The sequence below is a fragment of the Oryctolagus cuniculus genome, chromosome 1, assembly GCF_051225735.1.
Source record: "Oryctolagus cuniculus isolate XC-2025 breed Fujian yellow rabbit chromosome 1, ASM5122573v1, whole genome shotgun sequence".
In the NCBI taxonomy this organism is placed as follows: Eukaryota; Metazoa; Chordata; class Mammalia; order Lagomorpha; family Leporidae; genus Oryctolagus; species Oryctolagus cuniculus.
The window spans coordinates 61,236,169-61,258,910 of record NC_142867.1 but is presented as its reverse complement, the minus strand read 5'-3'; the positions used below and the strand labels follow the sequence as shown (position 1 = coordinate 61,258,910).

Here is a 22,742-nt window from a genome sequence, read left to right as displayed (position 1 = left end):
ATATTTAATGCTATTGAATATTTTACTTTTAAAAATTCTATTCAACACTTGATGAGCATTTGGATTAACTCTAGTTTTATAAATGCTAATGAGTAAAAACTGCTATGCACATTTGTGTACACATCTTTCTGTAAACTTGTTTTCATTTCTCTTGAGTAGAATCCTAAGAGTGGATTTGCTGGGTCATATGATAAGCTTATAACTAATTTTAAGATCCCTTGAATTATTACCAAGTATATTCAAATATTTTCTTTTTTAAGATTTATTTATTTATTTGAAAGTCAGAATTATAGAGAGAGACACAGAGACCTTCCATCTGCTTGTTCATTCCCCAGATGACCTCAATAGCCAGGGCTGGGCCAGACAAAGCCAGAAGCCAGGAGCTTCTTCCAGGTCTCCCACAGGGGTGGCAGAGGCCTGAGAACTTGGGCCATCTTCCACTGCTTTTTCCAGGATATTAGCAGGGAGTTGGATCAGAAGTGGAGCAGCTGGGACACTAACTGGCAGCTATATGAGATGCTGTCATTGCAGCATTTACCTGCTATTGCATTTACCTTTTAAGTCACAATGCCAGCACTTCATTCATAACTTTTCCATTCCAGAATTCCCAGTTTCCCAGCTCAAGATGAGAAATTGGCAACTGAGAAAATAGGAATGGCCTTAGTTATCAAACAAAATGGAAAAAGGTCTGCCCACTGAGAAAGATTTTCTTTTTTAAATGAGCCTCTGGCCCCAGAAATGAAGTTGTCTGCTGACAAGGGGGGAGCTTAAAAGGTGTCAGCCAGGGGATTTATAAGGATGCTAGGCCACTGGTAGACATAACCATTCCTGGGACCCAGGAGAAGCTCTGGGCACAAGCAGGCTTCAACAGGCAGCATCATTCACAGGCCAGGATAAGGTGGCTCTCCCTAAAATCTCATGATGAGAGGTGATCTGAAGTACACTGTATGCAGCCTCTTAGTCCTGGGGACATGAGGGACTCACTGGAGCAGGGACACTGTCTGCCTGTCTTGTTTGGCCTGAGGAATGTACAGGACAGTCTCTTGATGCTTAATGCCATTCCTTCCATGTTACAACAGGACTCTCGCCCTACCCTTGACCTGGATTCCCTCCTTCCTTCTCTTTCTTGGCTACCCTCCCGCTCCACCTTTCTAAACCCCAAGCCACTCACCTAATTAGTATCCTTGGGCAGGAGGTTTGGCATTCTTTTTCTTCTGCTTAGAGTTGCTGTGTCATTGAAACTCTTCTGTTACATTTCCCAGGCTCTACAGGCTTTGAATGTATTGATTAATAACCTGAAAACAAACCTTAATGTTCTCTCAGATATGTAGGTTGAAATTACAGATACACACAGATATATATTTACACATACATAATTTAAAAATATATAGTACAAGTCTTACTAGATCAACTACATATATAAATTTATATAAACATATATAAATATAGATATATATGTAATTCTATTATTTATTTTTAAATTTTATTTCAGGTATACAAAGTTCACATATTTCATATATACAAATTTAGGAACACAGTGATATATATATATATATAATTCAAATATGTAAATTTTAATGTGCTGTTTGCAAAATATGCCAGTATGCTGAGCGGTCATCTTTTACTCACTTTACAACTTCAGCTATTTGTGTCTGTCTGTAAATTATAATTCATCAATATGAGTACAGGTGTATTATCAATGTTACTAAACTCTGATACCCTGTTGGAAAGCTAAAGCCAACTGAAGGCAGCTTACAAATGTCATCTCTAGCCTTCAGGTGATCCCAAAGGCCTCAGAACTCCTGTTCCCCGGCTTTGCAAGTCTGCCTTCAGAAACTATCTTAGTCTACCTTACTGCCTCGGGGGTCAAATGCTGACCACACCCTTGCGTTCCAAGGTCTCAGCGCACTGGCCCAGTCGGCCCAGTCGGCCCTAGAGGCGGTGCCTCCTCTTCCCCGGCCCCACCCCTTTCCTCTGAGTCTGGGCTCAGGTTGTGGAGGTGCCGGCTGCGAATCCCGGGCCCTGATCCGGGCTGCAGATTCCAGGTTAGTGAGCAAATCTATTTTCTGGCCAACTTATGCTGTCCCTACTGGTACAATGCCTGCCCCGCCCCACTGGTTGGGTAGGGGGTTCAAGGGTGGAGGAAAACTGAGGGCCCGTTTTTGCAGGTTTGAGTTGACTCAAGTTTGGCAGGGGATCGCTGAAGAGGCACCTTTGCACCTGTGAGTGGGCACTGCCAGGGGCAGTGAGAGTGAAGGCCTAACTCTGGAAGCTGAAGGATGTAGGGGAGGCAGGTGAGGAGGTCTTGCGTTAGGAAATGAGGACGAACTACAGGGTGCGGCCCAGCGTGGTCTGAGGTCAGAATCCCCTCCCCCCACCTCCAGCCCCGCCGCTGCAGGAAGTGAGCACCGCTTATCCTACCCCCAAGCAGGCCTGACTGCTCCCTGAGGGAGCGGGGAGCCGGCCTTCTTCCCACACCGCCCCACCTGGGGGTCTGTTCAAAGGCCAGAGGCTGGCCCAGGGCTGGGCCTTGAGTTTCTCAGAAGGGGGCCGAGCTTTGCATGGTTTCCTTTGGATAAGACACCTGAATGAGAATTCTGGGAATTCGTGAGAATGAGTTTTCGAGTCCCAGGTCTGCTGCGAAGAACTCAGACCACCGGATGCTGCTCCTATCTGGAGCTTCTGTGGCTTTTCATTCCCGGGATCTGCAGCCGGGGGCGCCGAGGGGGTTGGCTGCAGTTCTGTGACTGAGGAGACACGCCATGAAGTAGATGAATTCCGGTTTGGAATTCATGATACAATTCCATCTCTATTTACTTATTGCAAAATGAGCTCGCTGTCGTTGGGAAATTCTTCTCATCAGCCAGCGGTGAGAGAGGCGGGTGCTTGTGATCACAGGTGCTGCACCCCAACTGCTTTTGTGACCCTGGTTCTCTCTCTGGCCTGGTTGACTCTGGCCGTGGGTGCTGGCCTGTTACTTGGCCACCCTGAACTTCAGTTTCTTCTGTCTGTGAAATGGACAGGGTGGTGTGTATAGACCAGTGTATAGGTGAGGATTAAATGAGGCAGAAGTTTAAAGACATAAGACTGTTTGATAAACAGTAAATACTTAAATTTTTGATAGACTCTGTGCTTGATATTTTTTAAATCAGATTTTTTTCCCTCATTTTCTTAAAGATATATTTATTTACTTGAGAGGCAGAGAGAAAGGTCTTCCATCCACTGGTTCACTCCCCAAATGCCTACAATGGCAGGAGCTGGGCTGATCGGAAGACAGCAGCCACTTCCAGATCTCCTACTCCAGTGCAGGGCCATCTGCAGGGAGCCGGATAGGAAGTGGAGCAGCCTGGACTCAAACTGGCTTTACCGGCTGTGCCACAGCACCAGCCCTGTTCTTGACTTTTAAAAATGCACAAGCACCCCGGGTTATAGTCCTGGTCGGGGCGCCGGATTCTTTCCCAATTGCTTCTCTTCCAGTCCAGCTCTCTGCTGTGGCCCAGGAGTGCAGTGGAGGATGGCCCAAGTGCTTCTGCCCTGCACCCGCATGGGAGATTAGGAGAAGCACCTGGCTCCTGGCTTCGGATCAGTGCGGTGTGCTGGCCGCAGCGCGCCGGCCACAGCAGCCATTTGCCGGTGAACCAACGGAAAAAAGAAGACCTTTCTCTCTCTCTCTCACTGTCCACTCTGCCTGTCAAAAAGGAAAAAAAAAAGAATAAAAAATGCACAATAAAAATGATTTTGAAGTAGGCAACAAAATATGTCAAAATGCATTATGATAAAGGGGAATATCATTTCTACTTGTTAACAAGTCAACATATAACAGTAATTTCTTAAAGTTAGGGATTACAAATGAAATGCAGAAAAATACAAAAATTTTGTACTCTAGACTTTAAAAGAGATAGCCTTGCTGGACTTTTTTTTTTTTTTTTTAAGAGTTGCAAATTTGTTAAGTTATCAGGTTCTGAAATGCAGGGAGGAAGAGAGATTTTTTTGAGATGATGCTTAAAAATATTTTTTTTAACTTTTATTTAATGAATATAAATTTCCAAAGTACGATTTATGCATTACAATGGCTAAAAATATTTTTAAGCTGATTATGTTGCAACTCATAGTTTTATTGAACACTGTTAGATGATCAATTCAAGATAATAGGTGAAAGTAGAATATACCAGTACACAAATCTCAGCAATGTTATTCCCAAAGAACAAGAATTCTAGCTTATAAACGTTGTTGAGATTTGTAGCTCTACTTTGTTTAGTAGCAGCCCTGCCCTTCCCATTCCTATCTCATTCTGACCCCCAGCCTTCCCTGCTCAGCCACTCATTTTTACTCTAAAGCCATGTTGACACTTAGATTGTGGACATCTATTCTAGTAGATGATTCAGATCTAAATATCAGTTTATGCCCTGTCCCTCGTCCCCATTGAGCTATGTTACACTAATGGTTACACTATAACCATTTGGTAAAGAGGATTCCTTTAGCTAAGGCAGTGCTTCTGAGCCTTAATATACTTAAAAATCATGGAGATCTTATTAAAAGTGCAGATTCTGGGGCCAGTGTTGTGGTGTAGCAGATAAAACCACTGCCTGCAACACCTACATCCCTATGGGAGCCGGTTCATGTCCTGGCTGCTCTGGTTCCCATCCTGCTCCCTGCTAATGTGGGAGACGGTGGAAGATGGCCCAGCTGCTTAGGACTCCACCACCCACATGGGAGATCCAGAAGAAGCTTTTGGCTCTTGTCTTCAGCCTGGCCCAGTCCCAGCTATTGCAGCCATCAGAGGAGTGAACCAGTGTCTTTTTCCCTCTCTAATTAACTTTGACTTTCAAGTAAATACAAATAGATCTTTTTAAAAAGTGCAGATTCTGAATTATTACTTTGACAGGCAGAGTGACAGAGAGAGGGAGAGACAGAGAGAGAGAAGGATCTTCCATCCACTGGTTTCTCCCCCAGAAGGCCACAATGGCCAGGGCTGGGCCAGGATGAAGTCAGAAGCCTGAAATTTTATCCAGGTATTCCAAGTAGGTGGCAGGGACCCAAGTACTTGGGCTATCATCAACTGCCTTCCCAGGCACTTTAGCGGAGAAACAGGGAGCTGAACTGGATGTGAAGAAGCCCAGATTCCAACCAGCGCCCCATGGGATAGAGCAACTCACCCATTGCTACAACCCTGGCCTCCACAGGGCCTTTTCCAGGAGAAAGCTTTTGATTGAACTGGTCCCGCCTAGTCACAAATACAGCCTCTTTGATCTGCTAATTTAATCCACTGGGCTGTAGGACTTCAGCCTCTCCTGCCAGGTCCACACACCTCAAGGCCAGACCGCCTTTTCTGAATCTCCCCATGCTGCTCTTTTAAAATTTTTTTAAATTTGCTTTATTTTGTTTATTTGAAAGGTAGAGAGATACAACAGGGAGAGCAAGCTCTCTTATCCACTAGTTTACTCCCCAAACGCCCTGTGGCCAAAGCCTGAACCAGGCACTCAATCAGGACCTCCCCTGTGGATGATAGCAGGTCAAGTACTTGAACCATTATCTGTTGCCTCCCAGGGTGCACATTAGCAAGAAGTTGGAAGGAAAGCCAATCAGGCACTCCAGCATAGGATGCAGGCTTCCCAAGAGAAAAGTTAGCTATACTGCTCTTGAGGGAGGTCAAGACAGTCAGCTTCTCTGGTCTTCAGTCTGTGCTTAGCTGTAGCAGTTAATCAAAGGTATGCTGATATGTGGTCAAGGGTCATACAAGCCTATGCTAACAGTAAAGTCACCTCTTTCATAATTTTTTCTTGCCAGCTACAACGTTGTACCCATTAACAAGAGACTTCAGCTCTTAGACCATATCTTCAACAGTTTTTCTTTGTCTTGAATGTCTAAAGTAGCACAATAAATGGGAAATAATGAAATACAATGGAGCCACATATTTAATTTTAAATTCACTAAAATGCAAGAAGAAATAGGTGAAATTGATTTTAATATATTTTAACTAAATATAAAATAATTCCAGGATACGTGATCAATATAAAAATTATTGAGGTACTTTAGATTATTTTTTCTTAACAGATCTTCAAAATTCAACATAGATTTATAATTAAAGCATCTCATTTCAGAGTAGCCATACTTCAAGTGCTTTATCCAGGCCTCTCATGTGGTGACAGGGATCCAAGCACTTACACTTGAATTTGCTGCCTTCCATGGTGTGTGCATTAGCAGGAAGATGGATGGCAAACAGAGAAGCTGGGACATGAACCAGGCACTTTGATATGGAATATGGGTGTCCCAAATGGCAACTTAATGACTGTGCCACACACCTGCCCCATGGCATCTTTCACTTTGCATAATGCTTTTGAGATTTATCGTATGCATATCAGCAATTTCATGAAGTTTTTGATAACTTGCCATGGTATGTGTGTATCACATTTTGTCGACTTGTCAGTTTGTGTTCTTTTGGATTCTCTGTAGTTTGAGGTTATTGTGATGTTGCATTTATAGAGCAAAAATTCTCCCTTGTCTGTATCAAGGATAATCTTTGCAGACATGAAAATGTTTATGTACATCTTGAGGAGATGTAATGGACCTTCCATTAAAATAGTAAATATAATGCCACCACAATTATTTCTGGACATTACCAAGTTGATAACATAGCACATGTGTTTCCATATTCCAATTTCAACTGTAACTTCGGCAGTAAGTCATAATTTTAAATCTATTTTAATGTTAATTGCTCATTTCTCATGTCAGACACTGTGCTAGGCTCTAGCATACATGGAAGATCAAGAGAATTTGGGTCTCTGCCTACATAATCCTAATTTGAAAAAATAATTGCATATTTATTTATTTGAGAGGAAGAGAGACAGAGATAGAGAGAGAAAAAGCTCCCATCTGCTAGTTCACTCCTCCAAATGCCCATAACAGCCAGGGCTGGGCTAGCCTGAAGTTATGGGCTGGGACTCAAAACAAGTCTCCCAGGTGGGTGCCAGAGACCCATCCACTTGAGCTATCATCACTGCCTTTCAGGGTGCACATTAGCAGGAAGCTGGAGTCAGGAGCAGAGCTGGGACTTGAACCAAAAAGGCACTCTGATATGAGAGGCAGCACCCCAAGTGGTGCTTAACCATTATGCCAAACATTCAACCCCATGATACTAATTTAATAAAGGAAATTAGGCCCTCATAGTGTTGTGTGCTAAGTGAGGTGATATGTCTATGATAAGAGATGCTAAACTGACTAAACACTGTCTCAGATAATTAGTAAATACTTCTGTAATACAAATTTGATGTCCAGAATTTTTAAATTTGTTAACAGTTATATTCTGCACCCTCTATGGAGAGGAAAAAGATAAAGGAGCTTCAGCGGCCTTTATTCAAATGGCAGCTCCACGTTTGAGCTAGCTACTTAACTTCAGTTTATACAACTTGAAATGGGGTCCAAAAGGACATACATAATATTGTTATAATGAGTTACTGAGTTATTACATACAAAAGGACGCTTGCCTAGTACAGAATGGAATTTCAATATTTACTGTTGACTTTCCTATTACTAAGCTTGACAAAGCTGATGACCCTGTGCTGTACTTGCAATAGCATCACTGAACACTAGGTGGTAGCAGGGAGGCCCTGATCTCATCACAGTGGTTCAGTCACCCTACTCAGCTATGCTTCTTTCTATAGTCTTTTCTTTCTTGTCTAGATGCTTTCGCAGGCCTCTTCTTTTAATGGGAGTGTTGTTACTTGCAGGCGATTTGATTAGTTTTTAATCTCTCAGGCCCTCAAGATGGGAAATTTGAACAGATTACAGGGCCTTGTGGTCTTGTTGCACACATTGAACCTACAATTTACTTTTTGCTGGAGGATTATCCAAAGACAAATTATGACCTTCCACCTATTCCAGCTGCCATACAATCTGTCTAGCACAATGAAGTCATGCCTAGAATTGGAGCCAGTACCCCTTCAAACAGGGGATGTGGGCTGGCTCTTTGGTAACCCAAAGCCATTGCCAACCAGGCAAACAGAGTAGACAGCTTCCAATGAGAATGATTCAATGCTAAGCAGTAGGAAAACAAAACCATAATTGAACAACTGAAAGCTTAGAAGAAAAAAAATAAACTGAGAATAAAGATAGCATTTGTCAAGATGAATGTAAGGCCTCAACTTACCTACCTCCTCACATACATGCCCCCTTGGGATCCTGTCAGGCCCCAGCAAAATCCCATCACCAAATGGGTTTTCTCTTATTTGCACTTTGAAAGCACTGGATCTCTCTAGTTAAAGTTATGAGGTTGAAGACAGATCTTTGCACTTGGACTCTGGATGGGTTAAGTTGTGCCAGCTCTTTTATTAAGTCATGATTTTATTAAGTCACTTAATGGATCTATCTTCTTATCAAATAGCTACAAATATTCTCTCTTTTTAAAAAATTTATTTGAAAAGCAGGGCTACAGAGAGAGAAAAAAAGAATTTTTCCATCCACTGGTTCACTCCCCAAATGGCCACAACATTCAGGGCTGGGCCAGGCCAGAGCCAGGAGCTGCTTCCAGGTCTCCCATGTGGGCACAGGGTCCCCAAGGACTTGGGCTATCTTCTGCTGCTATCTCAGGTGCATGAGCAGGGAGCCGGATTGGAACTGGAGGAGCCGAGACTTGAACTGGTACCTATGGGATGCTGGCATTGTAGGTGGTAGCTTAACCCACTAGGCCACAGCACCACCCCCAACAAGTATTCTTATGAGTATACATAGCTGCTCTATCAGGGCAAGACAGCAAAGGAATGTGATTTCTAAGTTATAACTGGTTACAGATGTTTTTGTTGTAAAACTACTACCTCCCCTATTGAGGTTGTTGCTGTTACTTAGAGCTTTTCTGGGAAAATGAACATAGGAGGTAAAAGGCATTTGTAGGGAGAAATCACCAGTACTACCTTCTTTATTTAATCAAAGGTTTTGTTTGTCAAGCACTATGCTAGATGTCAAGGTTATAGCTGTGAACAACAAGAACAAAATAGTCTCTCAGGGAGAGTGTTGTGGCACAGCAGGTTAAGGCATTGCTTGCTTTATCCACATCCAGATCAGAGTGCCTGGGATGGACTTACGCCTCCCCTTCCATTCTACCTTTCTGTTCACGTGCCCCCTTGGAGGCAAGGGGTGATGGTTTAAGTACTTGGGTCCCTGCCACCCGTGAGGAAAACCTGGATAGAATTCCTGGCTCCTGGCTTCAGCCTGCTCCAGCCTTAGCCCTGACTGCTAGGGGCATTTGGGGAGTAAACCAACAGATGGAAGATTTCTCCTGTCCCTCTGCCTTTTTTTTTTTTTTGACAGTTATACAGTGAGTGAGAGAGACAGAGAGACAAAGGTCTTCCTTCTGTTGGTTCACTCCCCAAATGGCTGCCACCGCCTGCGCTGTGCCAATTCAATGCCAGGAGCCAGGTGCTTCTTACTGGTCTCCCATGAGGGTGCAGGGGCCCAAGCACTTGGGCCATCCTTCACTGCCCTCCCAGGCCACAGCAGAGAGCTGGACTGGAAGAGGAGCAACCGGGACTAGAACCCAGTGCCCATATGGGTTGCCAGCGCCGCAGACGGAGGATTAACCAAGTGAGCCACCGCGCCAGCCACCGTCCCTCTGCCTTTTAAATAAGTACCTTTTTTTTTTTTCAAAGTCTCTGACCTCATGGAACATACATTCCAGTGGAAGGATTCAGACAATTAAAGATATATATCAGGGATGATAAGAAGAAAACCAAAGCAGATAAGTAGCCCAGATTGATTGTATGGTTGTCACGCCTTAGATAGGCCAGACAGAGCAGACTCTTCTGATAACATGTAAGGAGTGAGTAGGTCATGCAGAAGTCCAAGTGAATGGTTGTCCTTGCAAAACAAAATGCTAAAATCCTCAGGCAGCAGTGGGTTTTGGTACTGTTGATAGGTTGTGATTTGGTGGGTTGAGAAAAGGTCAGACCGATGGTGGCTCGCACAAGGCCTCTCGTGTCCTGGTCCTCCATTTGTCCCTCTATCCACTAGGACTAAAAGGAAATCATAATCATTGCTCTAATAAGGGTAGAAACCCTTGTCAACTGGGCTGGGGCAAAGCAAACCTTAGGAATTAGAATGAGAAGCCCTTGCTACTCCAGTATCTCGCTCTTTATTTAGAATAGGACAGTTGACATCCCTTTATTCTCACTCCCTTCTTACTCTGTCCTTTTTTATTTGCTCATCTACCTTGATTCCTGCAAGCAGGACACGTTTGAGAAGCCAGAACTTGGGTGGGCAGGAGCCAGAAGAGTTGTAGCTGCAATGACTTCAGCAGTACTGGTGGACATCCAAGAGGAGGTGACCTGCCCCATCTGCCTGGAGCTCCTGACAGAACCCCTGAGCATAGACTGTGGCCACAGCTTCTGCCAAGCCTGCATCGCAGAGGACAGAGAGGAATCTGTGATCAACCAAGAATGGGAGAGCTGCTGTCCTGTGTGCCAGACCAGCTACCAGCCTGGAAGCTTGCGGCCCAATCGGCACTTAGCCAGTATAGTGGGGAGGGTCAGGGACGTGGTGTTGGGCCCAGGGAAGGAGCTGAAGGTGACTCTTTGTGCACACCATGGAGAGAAACTCCAGCTCTTCTGTAAGGATGATGGGAAGCTCATTTGCTGGCTTTGTGAGCGTTCCCAGGAGCACCGTGGTCACCACACATTCCTCATGGAGGAGGTCGCCCAGGAGTACCAGGTGGGAGCCCCAGGTGGAGAGAAGACCAAGGAACGGAGTTCTTGGCTGCAGATTTTAACTTTTCACCATGCTCTCATCTAATTTCTTTGTAGTCCTCCCATCTAGATGGAGGATAAATCTAGAAAATGCTCCAAAATCAAGAGTAGAGACTTTCTTTCTTTTTTGTTGTTGTTTTTTTTGACAGGCAGAGTTAGACAGATAGACAGAGAGAAAGGTCTTCCTTCTGTTGGTTCACCCCCCCAAATGGCCACTACGGCCGGTGCTGTGTTGATCCGAAGGCAGGAGCCAGGTGCTTCTCCTGGTCTCCCATGGGGTGCAGGGTCCAAGCACTTGGGCCATCCTCCACTGCACTCCCTGGCCACAGCAGAGAGCTGGACTGGAAGAGGAGCAACCGGGACAGAATCCGACGCCCCAACCGGGACTAGAACCCGGAGTACTGGTGCCGCAGGCAGAGGATTAGCCTAGTGAGCCGCGGCACTGGCCGAGACTTTATTTCTTACTTGATGCCCAGGATTGAGTACAGGGAGCTACTGGGTGCAAAGAAAGGGCTTGGTGGGTTGTGTGTGAGAGAGGGGATAGCATGGTGAGCACAGGAACAAAGTGCTTTGTGGGCAGTTCCCGCCGCCCCACCCCGAGGAAAGAGAATCATCCTGTTCCTGCAGGTTTCCATCCATCCCCTGTGCGTAAAAGATACTTCAGCATTCTCAGATTTTCATCTCAGAACAGGACAGACTTCTTCTGAGGTCAGCTTCTTCTCTGCTTCGTTCATTCAGGTCCTGCTTGACCTGTTGTGTTTCTTCCAGGAGATGTTCCAGGAGTCTCTGAAGAAGTTAAGGAAAGAACAGCAGGAAGCTGAGAAGCTGAAAGCTGTTCTCAAAGAGAAGAGGGCATCCTGGAAGGCAAGAGGAATTCCTCCTGAGGGTGCCCTGGGGCAGGATTCAGAGCAGGTCATGGACCCAAGGAGCCCTTATGCTCTCTGACCCTTCATATTATGACCAACAGAGCAGCCTTTTGTCTGTCCTTTCACGGTATCCCTTCCAAACACAAGAATTGCTAGTGTGTGGGACCTGAGTGGCAGATGGGAGGAAGGGGAAATTGCATTACAAATATATATCAAAAATAAATCTTGATCTTTGTTGACAATTACATAGGAGAGGAACCATGTCAGGGGTACCCCTTAACCCATAATTCTGATTATTTCCTGTAGTTTTTGTCTTTGGTTTCCAAGGACAGGTTATATAGAGGCCAATACTTCCTATCTCAATACTCAAAAATGGAAGGGGAGGTGATACAGATGCCTGAGGCAAGGGAGACTGCCTGAAATCAGAACCTCACCCCAGCATCTAGATACAGCCTAGATAGGAGGCCTGGATACGGCAGCCTGGGCTAAGGGAAGAACGGGTTCCACAAGCCTGCACCTGCAGACATTTTTCCCCTCCTCTGCCAGTGCTGCCCTGCTCCCTGTGGAGACCCTCAGCCTGACAAAGTAGCAACTTCTTTCTCTTCCCTGTTGCTGAAGAATCAAATGGAGCCTGAGAGACAGCGGATCCAGACAGAGTTTAATCAGCTACGAAGAATCCTGGACAAAGAGGAGCAGCGGGAGCTTAAAAAGCTGGAAGAGGAAGAGAGGAAGGGACTGAGTGTGATAGCAGAGGCTGAAGGTCAGCTGGTCCAGCAGAGCCAGTCTCTGAGAGAGCTTATCTTGGATCTGGAGCGGCGATGTCAGGGGTCAACCGTGGACCTGTTGCAGGTAAGACTTCTGGAACAGCCCCAATCTGGTCAAGGAAAAGAGAAACTAACTTTTCTTCCTTTATTCCTGGTGGAATAAGGAAAAAACAATTTCTTTGGCCATATACTGCCTCATTCTTTAAGTTATACAGAGTTTATGGGGTAAAGCATGAGATAATTCAGAGTATAAAATAAGGTACTTTAGAAAATTCATAGAAAATGGAATTAAAGGTACATTTATTTTAAGGCAAAGAAATGAAATCCATGTATGTACAAGGAGTCTTCAAAAAGTTTTGTAGACAATATAATGAAAATGCATGGATTTAAAAAAAATTGTACTAAAATAAATGTTACCTTTTAATTCCATTTTCCACAAACTTTTTGATGTGTATCATAAGGAAGTCCCACTTTTATTTATTGTTTATAAAGGGTGACCCAAAACTGTTGGTACTGTGGAGGTCTGTTGTATCCAATGATTGATAGAAAAAGGTTTCTCATTCTCAGCACTGTTATTTCTTTGCTCTGAGGGGCTCTGTTTTACATTGTAGAATAGTAAACAGAATCCCTGGCCTCTGCCCTGAGATTTAGATGCCAAGCACCGCCACCCCAAACGTGATGACCAAAAACACCTCCAGACATTGCCATGTATTCCCACAATATCTCCTTCCACTCCCGAATTGAGAGCCACTGTTCACTGGGCACCTTTTTTTTCTCTGGGGCTGTGCTGGGGGTTCCTCAGGTGCTTTTTACTCAGCTTAGTCACAGGCAGATGCATGACAAACCCAACTCAGATTCTTTATCTCATTGCCACCCCTTCTTTACCTTCATTCTCCTTAAGGCAGAATGACTTGACATGTTGTGGTTACAGATGTTTGAACAGGCTGGGTTTAGGGGCTGGGCTGTGCTCACTGTGTGAAGGTTGGAGGGCCGTAGGTATCAAGTCTAGAGAGACTTGTTGGAGGAACTTAACTTGAGGTAGCAATTGGAGCTGCTGTCTCTTACACAGAACAGTGTAACAGTGAAGTTGAGGCACAGTATACGCTGTACTATTCTGGAATCTTTAGGCTGTTTCCTGTTGCTATTCCTTTGCTGGTAGAATAATTATATCTTTATTCTTGGATCTTAATATCGGGATTATGGAGTAGTTTCTTTTCACTTATTAGAGCTCTTCCCAATCATTGCTTCCTACTTCACATAATTTTATTCCCACCATTTTGTCCTCATCTTTCACATTAGGTTGCAACACTTTTTCCTTCACCCCTTTTTTTTTCTTGCTTCTCCACAGACCCCCTCAAACTGTAAAAATTCATCCTTATATGCAAAGAAGTCATGAATTTATTTTGCTATTCCTGGCACTTTCACATCAATTAGTATGACCGTTCAATGAACATTTGAACTCCAGTATTATCCAACAGTCAAGGTTCTGGAATCCTTTCTGCTCCATATCTGTTTGACATTGTTGACCAATACAATTCGATAGCCAATGTATAAGCTTCAAAATGTGAACATAGACAACCAAACCAACATAAGAACAATAGCCATGAAGTGGCACACTGACTTGATCACTGAGTTTCTCAGTGCAGCCGTGATTGAAGATAATAAAATCTGGGGCCAGTATTGTGGTATAGCAGGTTAGGCTGCCATCCCTTATAGGCACTGGTTTGAGTACTGGCTGCTTTACTTCTGATCTAGCTACCTGCTGACGTGCCTGGGAAAGCAGTGAAAGATGGCCCAAGTATGTGGGCCCCTGCTCCCATGTGGGAGACACAGATGAAGCTCCTGGTTCCTGGCTTTGGCCTTGTCCAGCCCCAGCCATTGTGACCATTTGGGGAGTGAATCAGTAGACAGAAGATCTCATTCTCTCTGTCTCCCCATACTCCCCTTCCATAACACTTCCTTTCAAATAAATATATAAATATATATTTTCTAAAAAATGATAAAATTCTGGGTATTTGGTCTAAATTGACACACCAGTATCTCTTAGGCTTTCTGTGTTCAAGTCAGTTCCAGTTGTATTTCTGTGAAATAAAACCAAAAATAGCCCCATTGAACAAAAATTGTTATTCCTGTGTGTATATGTGTAAACTGTTGACCTTTTTATTTTTATTGGTCACTGAGGTATAAAGAGCAGCAGTTAGAATAAATAGTAGGCATTTGGGAAGTTCTATTAAAATAAGATAGGCAGGGGCTAGCGCTGTGGTGTAGCAGGTAAAGCCACCGCCTGCAGTGCCGGCATCCCATATGGGTGCCGATTCGGGTCCCGGCTGCTCCACTTCCAATTTAGCTCTCAGCTATGGTCTGGGAAAGCAGTGGAGGATGGCCCAAATCCTTGGGCTCCTGTACCCGTGTGGGAGACCTGAAAGAAGCTCCTGGCTCCTGGCTTCGAATCGGTGCAGCTCCAGCTGTTGCAGCCAGTTGGAGAGTGAACCAGCGGATGGAAAAACTCTCTCCCTCTCTTTTTCTCCCCTTCTCTCTCTGTGTAACTCTGACTTTCCAATAAATAACAATAAATCTCAAAAAAAAAAAAAAAAAGATAGGCAGTGGTTGGTAAAGGTGAATAGAAAGAGGCTAAAAGAAGGGTATGGAAAAAAATTGAAAATAAAAGAAGGGTATGAAATGGACTGCCTTGGTTAAAGATGGGATGTGAAGATAAATCTATATATACGATGAAACTATATATATTTATATACATGAAAGTATATATATATATGATGAATTTGATATATATATATATATAGTTTTCACATTCATATTTTGTGGGTTTTTAATTAATTCCCCCCCAAAGAAGCGTTTTCTTTGAGGAATACAGACTTAATGCATTTCATAAGTACAGCTTTAAGAATCTAGTGCTTCTTCACACCATATCAGCCTTCCCACCCACTCTCCCAACCCTCCTCCTCCTCCTTCTCCCATTCCCAGTCCCATTCTCCACTAAGATCATTTTCAATTAACTTTATACACAGAAGACCAACTCTATACTAAGTAAAGAGTTCAACAATTTGCATGGTAAAAAAAAAAAATACAAAACAACAAAAAAGCTGTTCCTCAGCAGTTGAGACATGGGCTGTTCAAAGTCATTGCATCTTGAAGTGCATTTCACTTCTTTTTTTCTTAATTAACTTTATTAAAACTTAATTAACTTTAATGAAGCACCAAGGATAATACATCTTTTGGGAGAACTTAGATATAGTTATAATACAACTCTTTGAGGACAGAGGTCATGCATGGGAAGTTAGTGCACAGTGACTCTTGTTGTTCATTTAACAATTAACACTCTTATGCATAAAATCAGTGATCACCAGAGGCTCTTAACATGAGCTGCCTAGGTTATGGAAGCCTTTTAAATCCACAAACTCTGTCAGTATTTAGACAAGGCCATAAGCAAATGGAAGTTCTCTCCTCTCTTCAGAGAAAAGTACCTCCTCTGATGACCACGTCTTTGCAATGGGGTCTCACCCACCGAGATCCTTCATCTAGTATGTTTTTTTGCCACAATATTTTGGCTTTCCGTGCTGGAAATGCTCTCATGGACTTTTCAGCCAGACTAGAATGCCTTAAAAGCAGATTTTGAGGTCAGAGTGCTACTTAAAGCAGTTGGCACTCTATGAGTCAGCTATGTGGACTGCTTCCTATGTTGCAGCATTCTCTCCTTTTTAATTCTATCTATTATCATTACCAGACCCTTAATCTTATCCGTACGATCACTTTAACACATAAGATGGTAATTTTTACTACCCAGGTTAAGGGGATTTGGGGCCCCATGGCAAGTTTTTAAATTGTGCCCTTAGAAGTAAGTCTATAGGAATGTATGCAGAACTATACAGCTTTACAATTACAAACTTCATACATTTCATAATTAAAACTTTAGGAACATGGTGATTCTTCCCACTGCGCCCACCCTCCCACCCATACTCCCAGCCCCTCTTCTTCCTCCCTCTCTTATTCTCACTTTTATTTTTTACTGAGATTTATTTTCAGTTGACTTCATACACATATGTTTAACTCTATGTTAATTAAAGAGTTCAACAAAGTATAAAAAAAAATTGTTCCTCAACAGTCGTTATCTCTCAAAGTGTCAATTTCACTTCTAAGATTGCCTTTTAGGTGCTCTGTTAGTTATCACAGGTCAGGCAAAACATAGTTGTCCCTTTGGGACTGGCTTATTTCACTAAGTATGATGTTTTCCAGATTCATCCATCTTTTTTTAAATGACCAGATTTCATTTTTTTTACTGCTATGTAGTATTTCATAGAGTAAATATCCCATAATTTCTTTATCCAGTCTTCAGGTGATGGGCATTTGCATTGATTTCAACTTAGCTATTGTGAATTGAGCTGAAATAAATGTGGTGCAGATAACACTTTCACATGCTGACTTCATTTCCCTTTGGTAAATTTCCAGGAGTGGGATGACTGGGTCATATGGTAGGTCTATATTCAGATTTCTGAGGTATCTCCATACTGTCTTCCATAGTGGCTTTACCAGTTTACATTCCCACCAACAGTAGATTAGGGTACCTTTTTCCCCACATCCTTGCCAGCATTTGTTGTTTGTTGATTTGTGTATGAAAGACCAGGGTGAGGTGAAACCTCATTGTAGTTTCGATTTGCATGTCCCTGATAGCTAGCATCCTGAGCATTTTTTCATGTGTCTTTTGGCCATTTGGACTTCTGCTTTTGAAAAATGTCTATTTAAGTCTTTCGCCTTCTTCACTGGGTTGTTTGTTTTGTTGTTTTTGAGTTTCTTGATCTCTTTATATATTCTGAGTATTAATCCTAGTTGCATAGTTTGCAAATCATTTCTCCCATTTTGTCGGTTGCCTCTTCACTTTCCTGAGTGTTTCTTTTGCAGTACAGAAGCTTATCAACTTGATATACTCTGAAGCTGGACTGATCCAAAGCCAGGAGCCAGGAGCTTCTTCCAAGTCTCCCACGCAGGTGCAGGGGCCCAAGGACTTGGGCCATCTTCCACTGCTTTCTCACGCTACAACAGAGAGCTGAATCAGAAGAGGAGCAGCTGGGACATGAACTGGCGCCCCTTTAGGATACCGGTGCCACAGGCAGAAGCTTAGCCTACTATGCCACAGCACCAGCCCCTATTCTTGTTTATTGAATTGGTGCATTTATTATTCAGAATTTGTGGAGATACTCATTGGTTTTTTCTTTTTTTTTTTTTTCTTTTTTTTTTTTTTTTGCTGTGGTAGCTTTTATCTTTGGACTGTGTATGGCTTAGTGGATTGTCTGCTTTCAGGGAATACCTATAGGCCTGTGGTGTGTGTGGCCAGGGAGCTCTGTCCAGTGCTCCAGGTGAAGGGAGTGTTAAGGTGACACTCAGGTTGGGCATGATACATCCCCTCTTCTTTTTTTTAATTAGAGGGGAGGTTTTTCTTCTATTGGCATAGACTCAAATCATTTCCTCTCCTCAAAGAAGACCATTGCCTGTGCTAGCCCCAGTGGGTATAATATTCATCTTCCACAAGGACCACACAAAGGATCTGTGCAGTCCTCGGTATAAGCAGATTCCCCAGCAGTGTCCCTCACCAGGAAACCAGGTTACCCTGGGAATATGCAGCCTCCCACAGTGACTGCCCAAAGTCCCAGCCACACCCTGAGCCTTTCCACACAGCCTCAGTGTTTTCAAAGCCCTGCAATCTCAGTGTTTTCACAGTCCTGGCACATAAGCCTCCCACAGTCACAAGCACCCAGCCCCCCATCAGTTCTCCCCACAAGACTCAGGAGTCTGCTCAGCTGGTTGCTGGGCGTGGACAGAGGTTGGCGCAGCTGTTATATATGTACGAAATGGCGCCCACTCTGTATTGGCCTGCTACAGCATGCCATTGCAGGATGATCAGGGAGAGTGAAATGTGCCCCCTCCCTTTTTTTTTCCCCTTTTTTTTTCGGTAGGTCCACTATCCGCCACAGGGTTCCAAATCTGATTCTTTCCCACCTCTTCCTGCAGCTTTATCACCAGTGGTTTGGGTTGCTACAGTCTGGTCTCACCTCTCTCCAAAGCTGGTGTGGAGGCTCTCAGCTGCTGGGGTCCTGAGTTGTGCACATCCACACCCTCCATGTAGGTCTGCTGTGTCCCTCTAATTTGCGTGCTGTTTCCTCTGGTGTTTTCTCCCTAACTCCTCCCTGAGACTACACTCTCTTCACTTTTTTAAAACTATCTTCCCTAGACAAGAGCTGTAAGCTCCCTCCCTACTTCACCATCCTAATCCCTATTCCACTATAATATTTTGTGTACATGGATGTACACATGACTACATGGATGTTAGTATCATTCAGGAACATGAAAGTCAAGAAACAAAATGGTCATAGGAATGAGAAGTTTTCCTTTCAGCACCCTGAGTTTGCGTCTCAGAGAGCTCAATCTTGGATCTGGAGGCACTGAATCTCATTTGTGGGGGTATACATTAATCTGAATTGTAAAGGACAGAAGACTAATAGATATAGATTTGAGAAAATGTGTGTGTTGAAATCAAGGGACTGGATGAAGTCAGCAAGGTCAGGGTAAGGTGTTAGAGGAGATGATGCCTGAAAGCAACCATAATTAAGGCCTTTGAGCTGTATCTTCAGCAGTCAGAATGGAATGATGAAAATTAAGGCTTTATCATCTGAGAGCCTCTAAGACCCGGTACAATGTCTGATAAATAGTGGATGCTGCACCATGCATAACATACACACATACACACACAAACACACTCATACATACTGTTGTGAAAATAAAGGAACTCATACATTGATTGAAATATTTCCTGATGTCTTCATGGTGTTTGTAGGGACAGTCTTCCCTCAGTCTTTAAGCTCTGTGTTTTGGTCTTCACATTGGCACTAACTTTATTCCTGTTGTATCATGGGGTGACAGAGATGGGATATGAAGCATGTATAAGATCATGACCTGTTACTCCTTGACTTAACTTGTCTTTTTCATCCCTAGGATGTGAGTGATGTCACGAAAAGGTATGTATGGCAGAATATGAAATAATCTCTTTGATTGACAAAAGATTCCTGTACCCATAGAGTTTTCACAGAGCAAGGAAGGTTCGAGATTGTGTGTTTTAAATTGCTCAGGCTACGAACATTTTAGGTTCCCAAAATAAAGTGAATGGACTGACTTTCATGGTAGGAGAATTTGGGTGGGGAAAGTCATAGACTTGGGAATGTACTAGCATTAAGAATAAAGAGCTGTCGTGAGGGTGACTCAGCCAGTACCGTCATGCTACTCCTTTGCCACAAACCACTGCATGTGCTTTCATCCCTGAGTATCATTTATAACTACAGGGTTTTCTTTGCCCATGCATTTTATCAGAGGGAGTTTCCTGAAAGCCACGTTTCCCGAGATCCAAGCATTTGCTCTTGCAACATCTGCCTTAAATTTCCCGTCTTCCCATAGCTTTGGAATGGTCTAGGCCATGTTACCTCCTCAGATTTCCATTTGTCCCAATTCCAGTAAAAATGTAGACTTGAGATCTCGAGAAGAGTATTTTGGCCCTGGACAGACATTCTTCACCACATGGCCTAGAATCTCATCTAGTACCATGGTGTTTAAAGGTCCTCACAGATACGTTTAACAGGGAGCCCTTTGTTCCTTCTGAGGTCTTCACTCTGAGTTTGCAAATAAGGACGTCTCCTCTTTCTAGCTGGCATAATGTTCCTGCAACAGAATCCTAAATGCTGCTCTAAATGTCTTTTCCCTGGGCTTCTGGCTGAACCTAGGGCCTGAGACTATGATCCCAGGAAGAAAAGAAGCTGTTTTTTCACTTGATCTTCAAAGCCTCCACTGCGGATTCCTAGTTTTTTGTCGACATAGCCAACTGCAGTGCCTCCTGGTAGACCCTCTAATAAGGCACATTTTATGTCTTTTTTTAAGGGTAGCAAAGTATTTCCCAGCAATTATTTTACTTTATTTGATATTATAGCTAGGACATAGAGAAAGAATGGAGAGTTACTAGATCTTAGGAAAACAACAACAGCAAAATGAAACACAAAATGAGTCTTTCAAGGGTTCGATCTTACTGAAGTTTATACAAGGCATGAGAAACTATAATTTCTCGTCTAGGTCTTTTAGCTTTAGTGCCATGACTCTTTGCAGAATGATGTCAACTTTCCTCAGGACTGAGAGCTGAGGTTCACCCATAGGCCTGACAGTGAGAGAGACAGGTATTGGAGGAACCCTTGCGTGGTCAGCTGTGTGGGGACTCACCAGACCTGTCCTCTCCAGGAGTGAGTTCTGCACCCTGAGGAAGCCCCAAGCTCTCCCCACCAAGCTGAGAAGTATGTTTCGAGCCCCAAATCTGAAAAAGATGCTGCGAGTGTTTAGAGGTGAGGATTCCAGGAAAAGGGTTTCGATGGGGAATTTCTGCCGTGGTAAGAAAAAGACAGGAGAGGGGGTGTTGGTATTTGATAGTAGTGGCGATGGAGAAGGTCCCAGAGGGAGAGACAGAGTGTGCTAGAGATGTGATTACTATTTAAAGGGGAATGAAACTCCCCACCACCACTCCTGTTTGCCTGATTGGGGCAGAGACATCAGGCCTGAGGCTGCTGGTTCTGTTCAACATTCCTGACTTTTTATCATTGCAGAGCTGACAGATGTCCAGAGCTACTGGGGTAAGTAGAAGCCACGGCCTCTGAGCTGACGCGTCTGATCCCCTGTCACACACTCCCTCCAGCCGTGCCCACACAGACTCTCAGGTCTGAGTTGGTGATGCCCTGACCCCCATCACATAGCCCTAGATCCTCCCAACCCTGCCCAGCGTCCACCCTTCTCAGTGTCACAACACTTACATACCCATTCTCATCTACTGCCCTTGTACCTTTTCTGCAGTGGACGTGACCCTGGATCCTCACACAGCTAATTTAAATCTCATCCTGTCTAAAAACAGGAGACAGATGAGGTTTGTGGGCAGCACACTGTCTGGGCCTTCGTGTCTGGAAGAACAGTATGACTGTAGTGTCCTGGGCTCCCAGCACTTCTCCTCAGGAAAATATTACTGGGAGGTGGATGTGACCAAGAAGACTGCCTGGATCCTGGGGGTGTGCAGTCACTCAGTGGAACCTGCAAGCTCTTTCCACCCAGCCATGAGCCAGCACCACACCTACTCCAGATACCAACCTCAGAATGGATACTGGGTGATTGGGTTACAGCATAAGCGTGAATACAGAGCCTACGAAGATTCATCTCCCTCCCTGCTCCTCTCCATCACAGTGCCCCCTCGCCGTATCGGGGTTTTCTTAGACTATGAGGCTGGCACTGTCTCATTTTATAATGTCACGAACCATGGTTTCCCCATCTATACCTTCTCTAAATACTACTTTCCCACCAACGTTTGTCCATATTTTAATCCTTGCAACTGTGTAGTCCCAATGACCTTGCGGCGCCCAAACTCTTAATCCTGTTTGTTCTTCCCACCTGTCTCTAAGTAGTGCTCTTCACCCTGGGATTCCTCCACACGTGATTTACTCTGCTTCAGTATTGTCTTTATTCAATGCAAGCATGCGACACACAGTGGTGATCATGAACATCTTTGATTAATTACAGATCTTGAGAGGGGTAAAGGGAGGGTTCAGCATTTTATCACAAAATAAAGAATTTGGTGCAGATTTTTGGTTGATGTAATGAGATCAAATTTAGGAAATGCTCTTCTGTTAATTTGCTATGAGGTCTTGTACTTAATGAAAAACTAAATTCTACAGATTCTTTTTCTGTTATTCAGAAAATTAATGCCATGTTTATTCTGTTGTGGCCAAGTACATTGGTTTATTTCAATTGTTTTATCTACCACAAATTCCTGAAGCAGACTCTTACTATTCGTTTATGCAACACTTGATTTGTTTTTGCTAACACATTGCTTAGGTTTTGTTTTCATCCGTGCCTTTGAAAACACATTTGTCTATAACTTTACATTCCTGTAATACCTTTGTCAGGTTTTATAAAATGCCATCATGAGCAAAGAGATTGATGTGTTTTTGTATAAATGTATAATTCTGAGTATTAAAAACAATCCCCTTCACTGTTAATTTTGGTGGCTTTAAATTCAGATTAAAGGAAGATATTATGTAAGTCTTGAACAGCCTTCAACTTTTATCTTAAAAATTTAGAGCTAGCAATGAAAAATAAAACATTATTTTCCAAATGAAGTGAAGTTTTAAAAAAGTAGGGGAGAAGAGGAAAATATTCTATCCAATACAGATCTTTCTCTGAGTGTGAGGAAGATGCAAACAGAAAATATGAAGAATCAAAAATACTTTGGAAGAGGATGATGTCTTTCATCTTCTCCACACCCCTGTTCTTAATGTTCAAATACACAAGCAGCT

The 22,742-nt window shown here is 43.5% G+C and overlaps 1 protein-coding gene across 2 annotated transcripts; it reads left to right on the top strand.

The window, feature by feature from the left end:
* Positions 1-1,925: 1,925 nt before the first annotated feature.
* TRIM6 (tripartite motif containing 6) lies at positions 1,926-22,445 on the top strand. Of its 2 annotated transcripts, XM_051849047.3 has the most exons (8): positions 1,926-2,045; positions 10,219-10,698; positions 11,502-11,597; positions 12,218-12,448; positions 19,366-19,388; positions 20,650-20,750; positions 21,009-21,035; positions 21,253-22,445. In XM_051849047.3, the coding sequence occupies exons 2-8, from the start codon at positions 10,276-10,278 to the stop codon at positions 21,816-21,818; spliced, it is 1,467 nt and encodes a 488-aa protein (XP_051705007.3). In that variant the 5' UTR covers positions 1,926-2,045; positions 10,219-10,275; the 3' UTR covers positions 21,819-22,445. The 2 variants fall into 2 exon arrangements, with proteins under 2 accessions (XP_051705007.3, NP_001164943.1); NM_001171472.1 differs by lacking the exon at positions 1,926-2,045 and having other exon boundaries at positions 10,276-10,698; positions 21,253-21,818.
* The last annotated feature ends 297 nt before the right edge of the window (positions 22,446-22,742 follow it).

Bases quoted from the DNA above. Each gene is read 5' to 3' on its own strand.
- TRIM6 (XM_051849047.3), top strand. From the start codon at position 10,276: ATGACTTCAGCAGTACTGGTGGACATCCAAGAGGAGGTGACCTGCCCC. The intron at 10,699-11,501 runs GTGGGAGCCCCA...TGTTTCTTCCAG, and splicing joins AGGTCGCCCAGGAGTACCAG to GAGATGTTCCAGGAGTCTCT. The intron at 19,389-20,649 runs GTATGTATGGCA...TGTCCTCTCCAG, and splicing joins GTGAGTGATGTCACGAAAAG to GAGTGAGTTCTGCACCCTGA.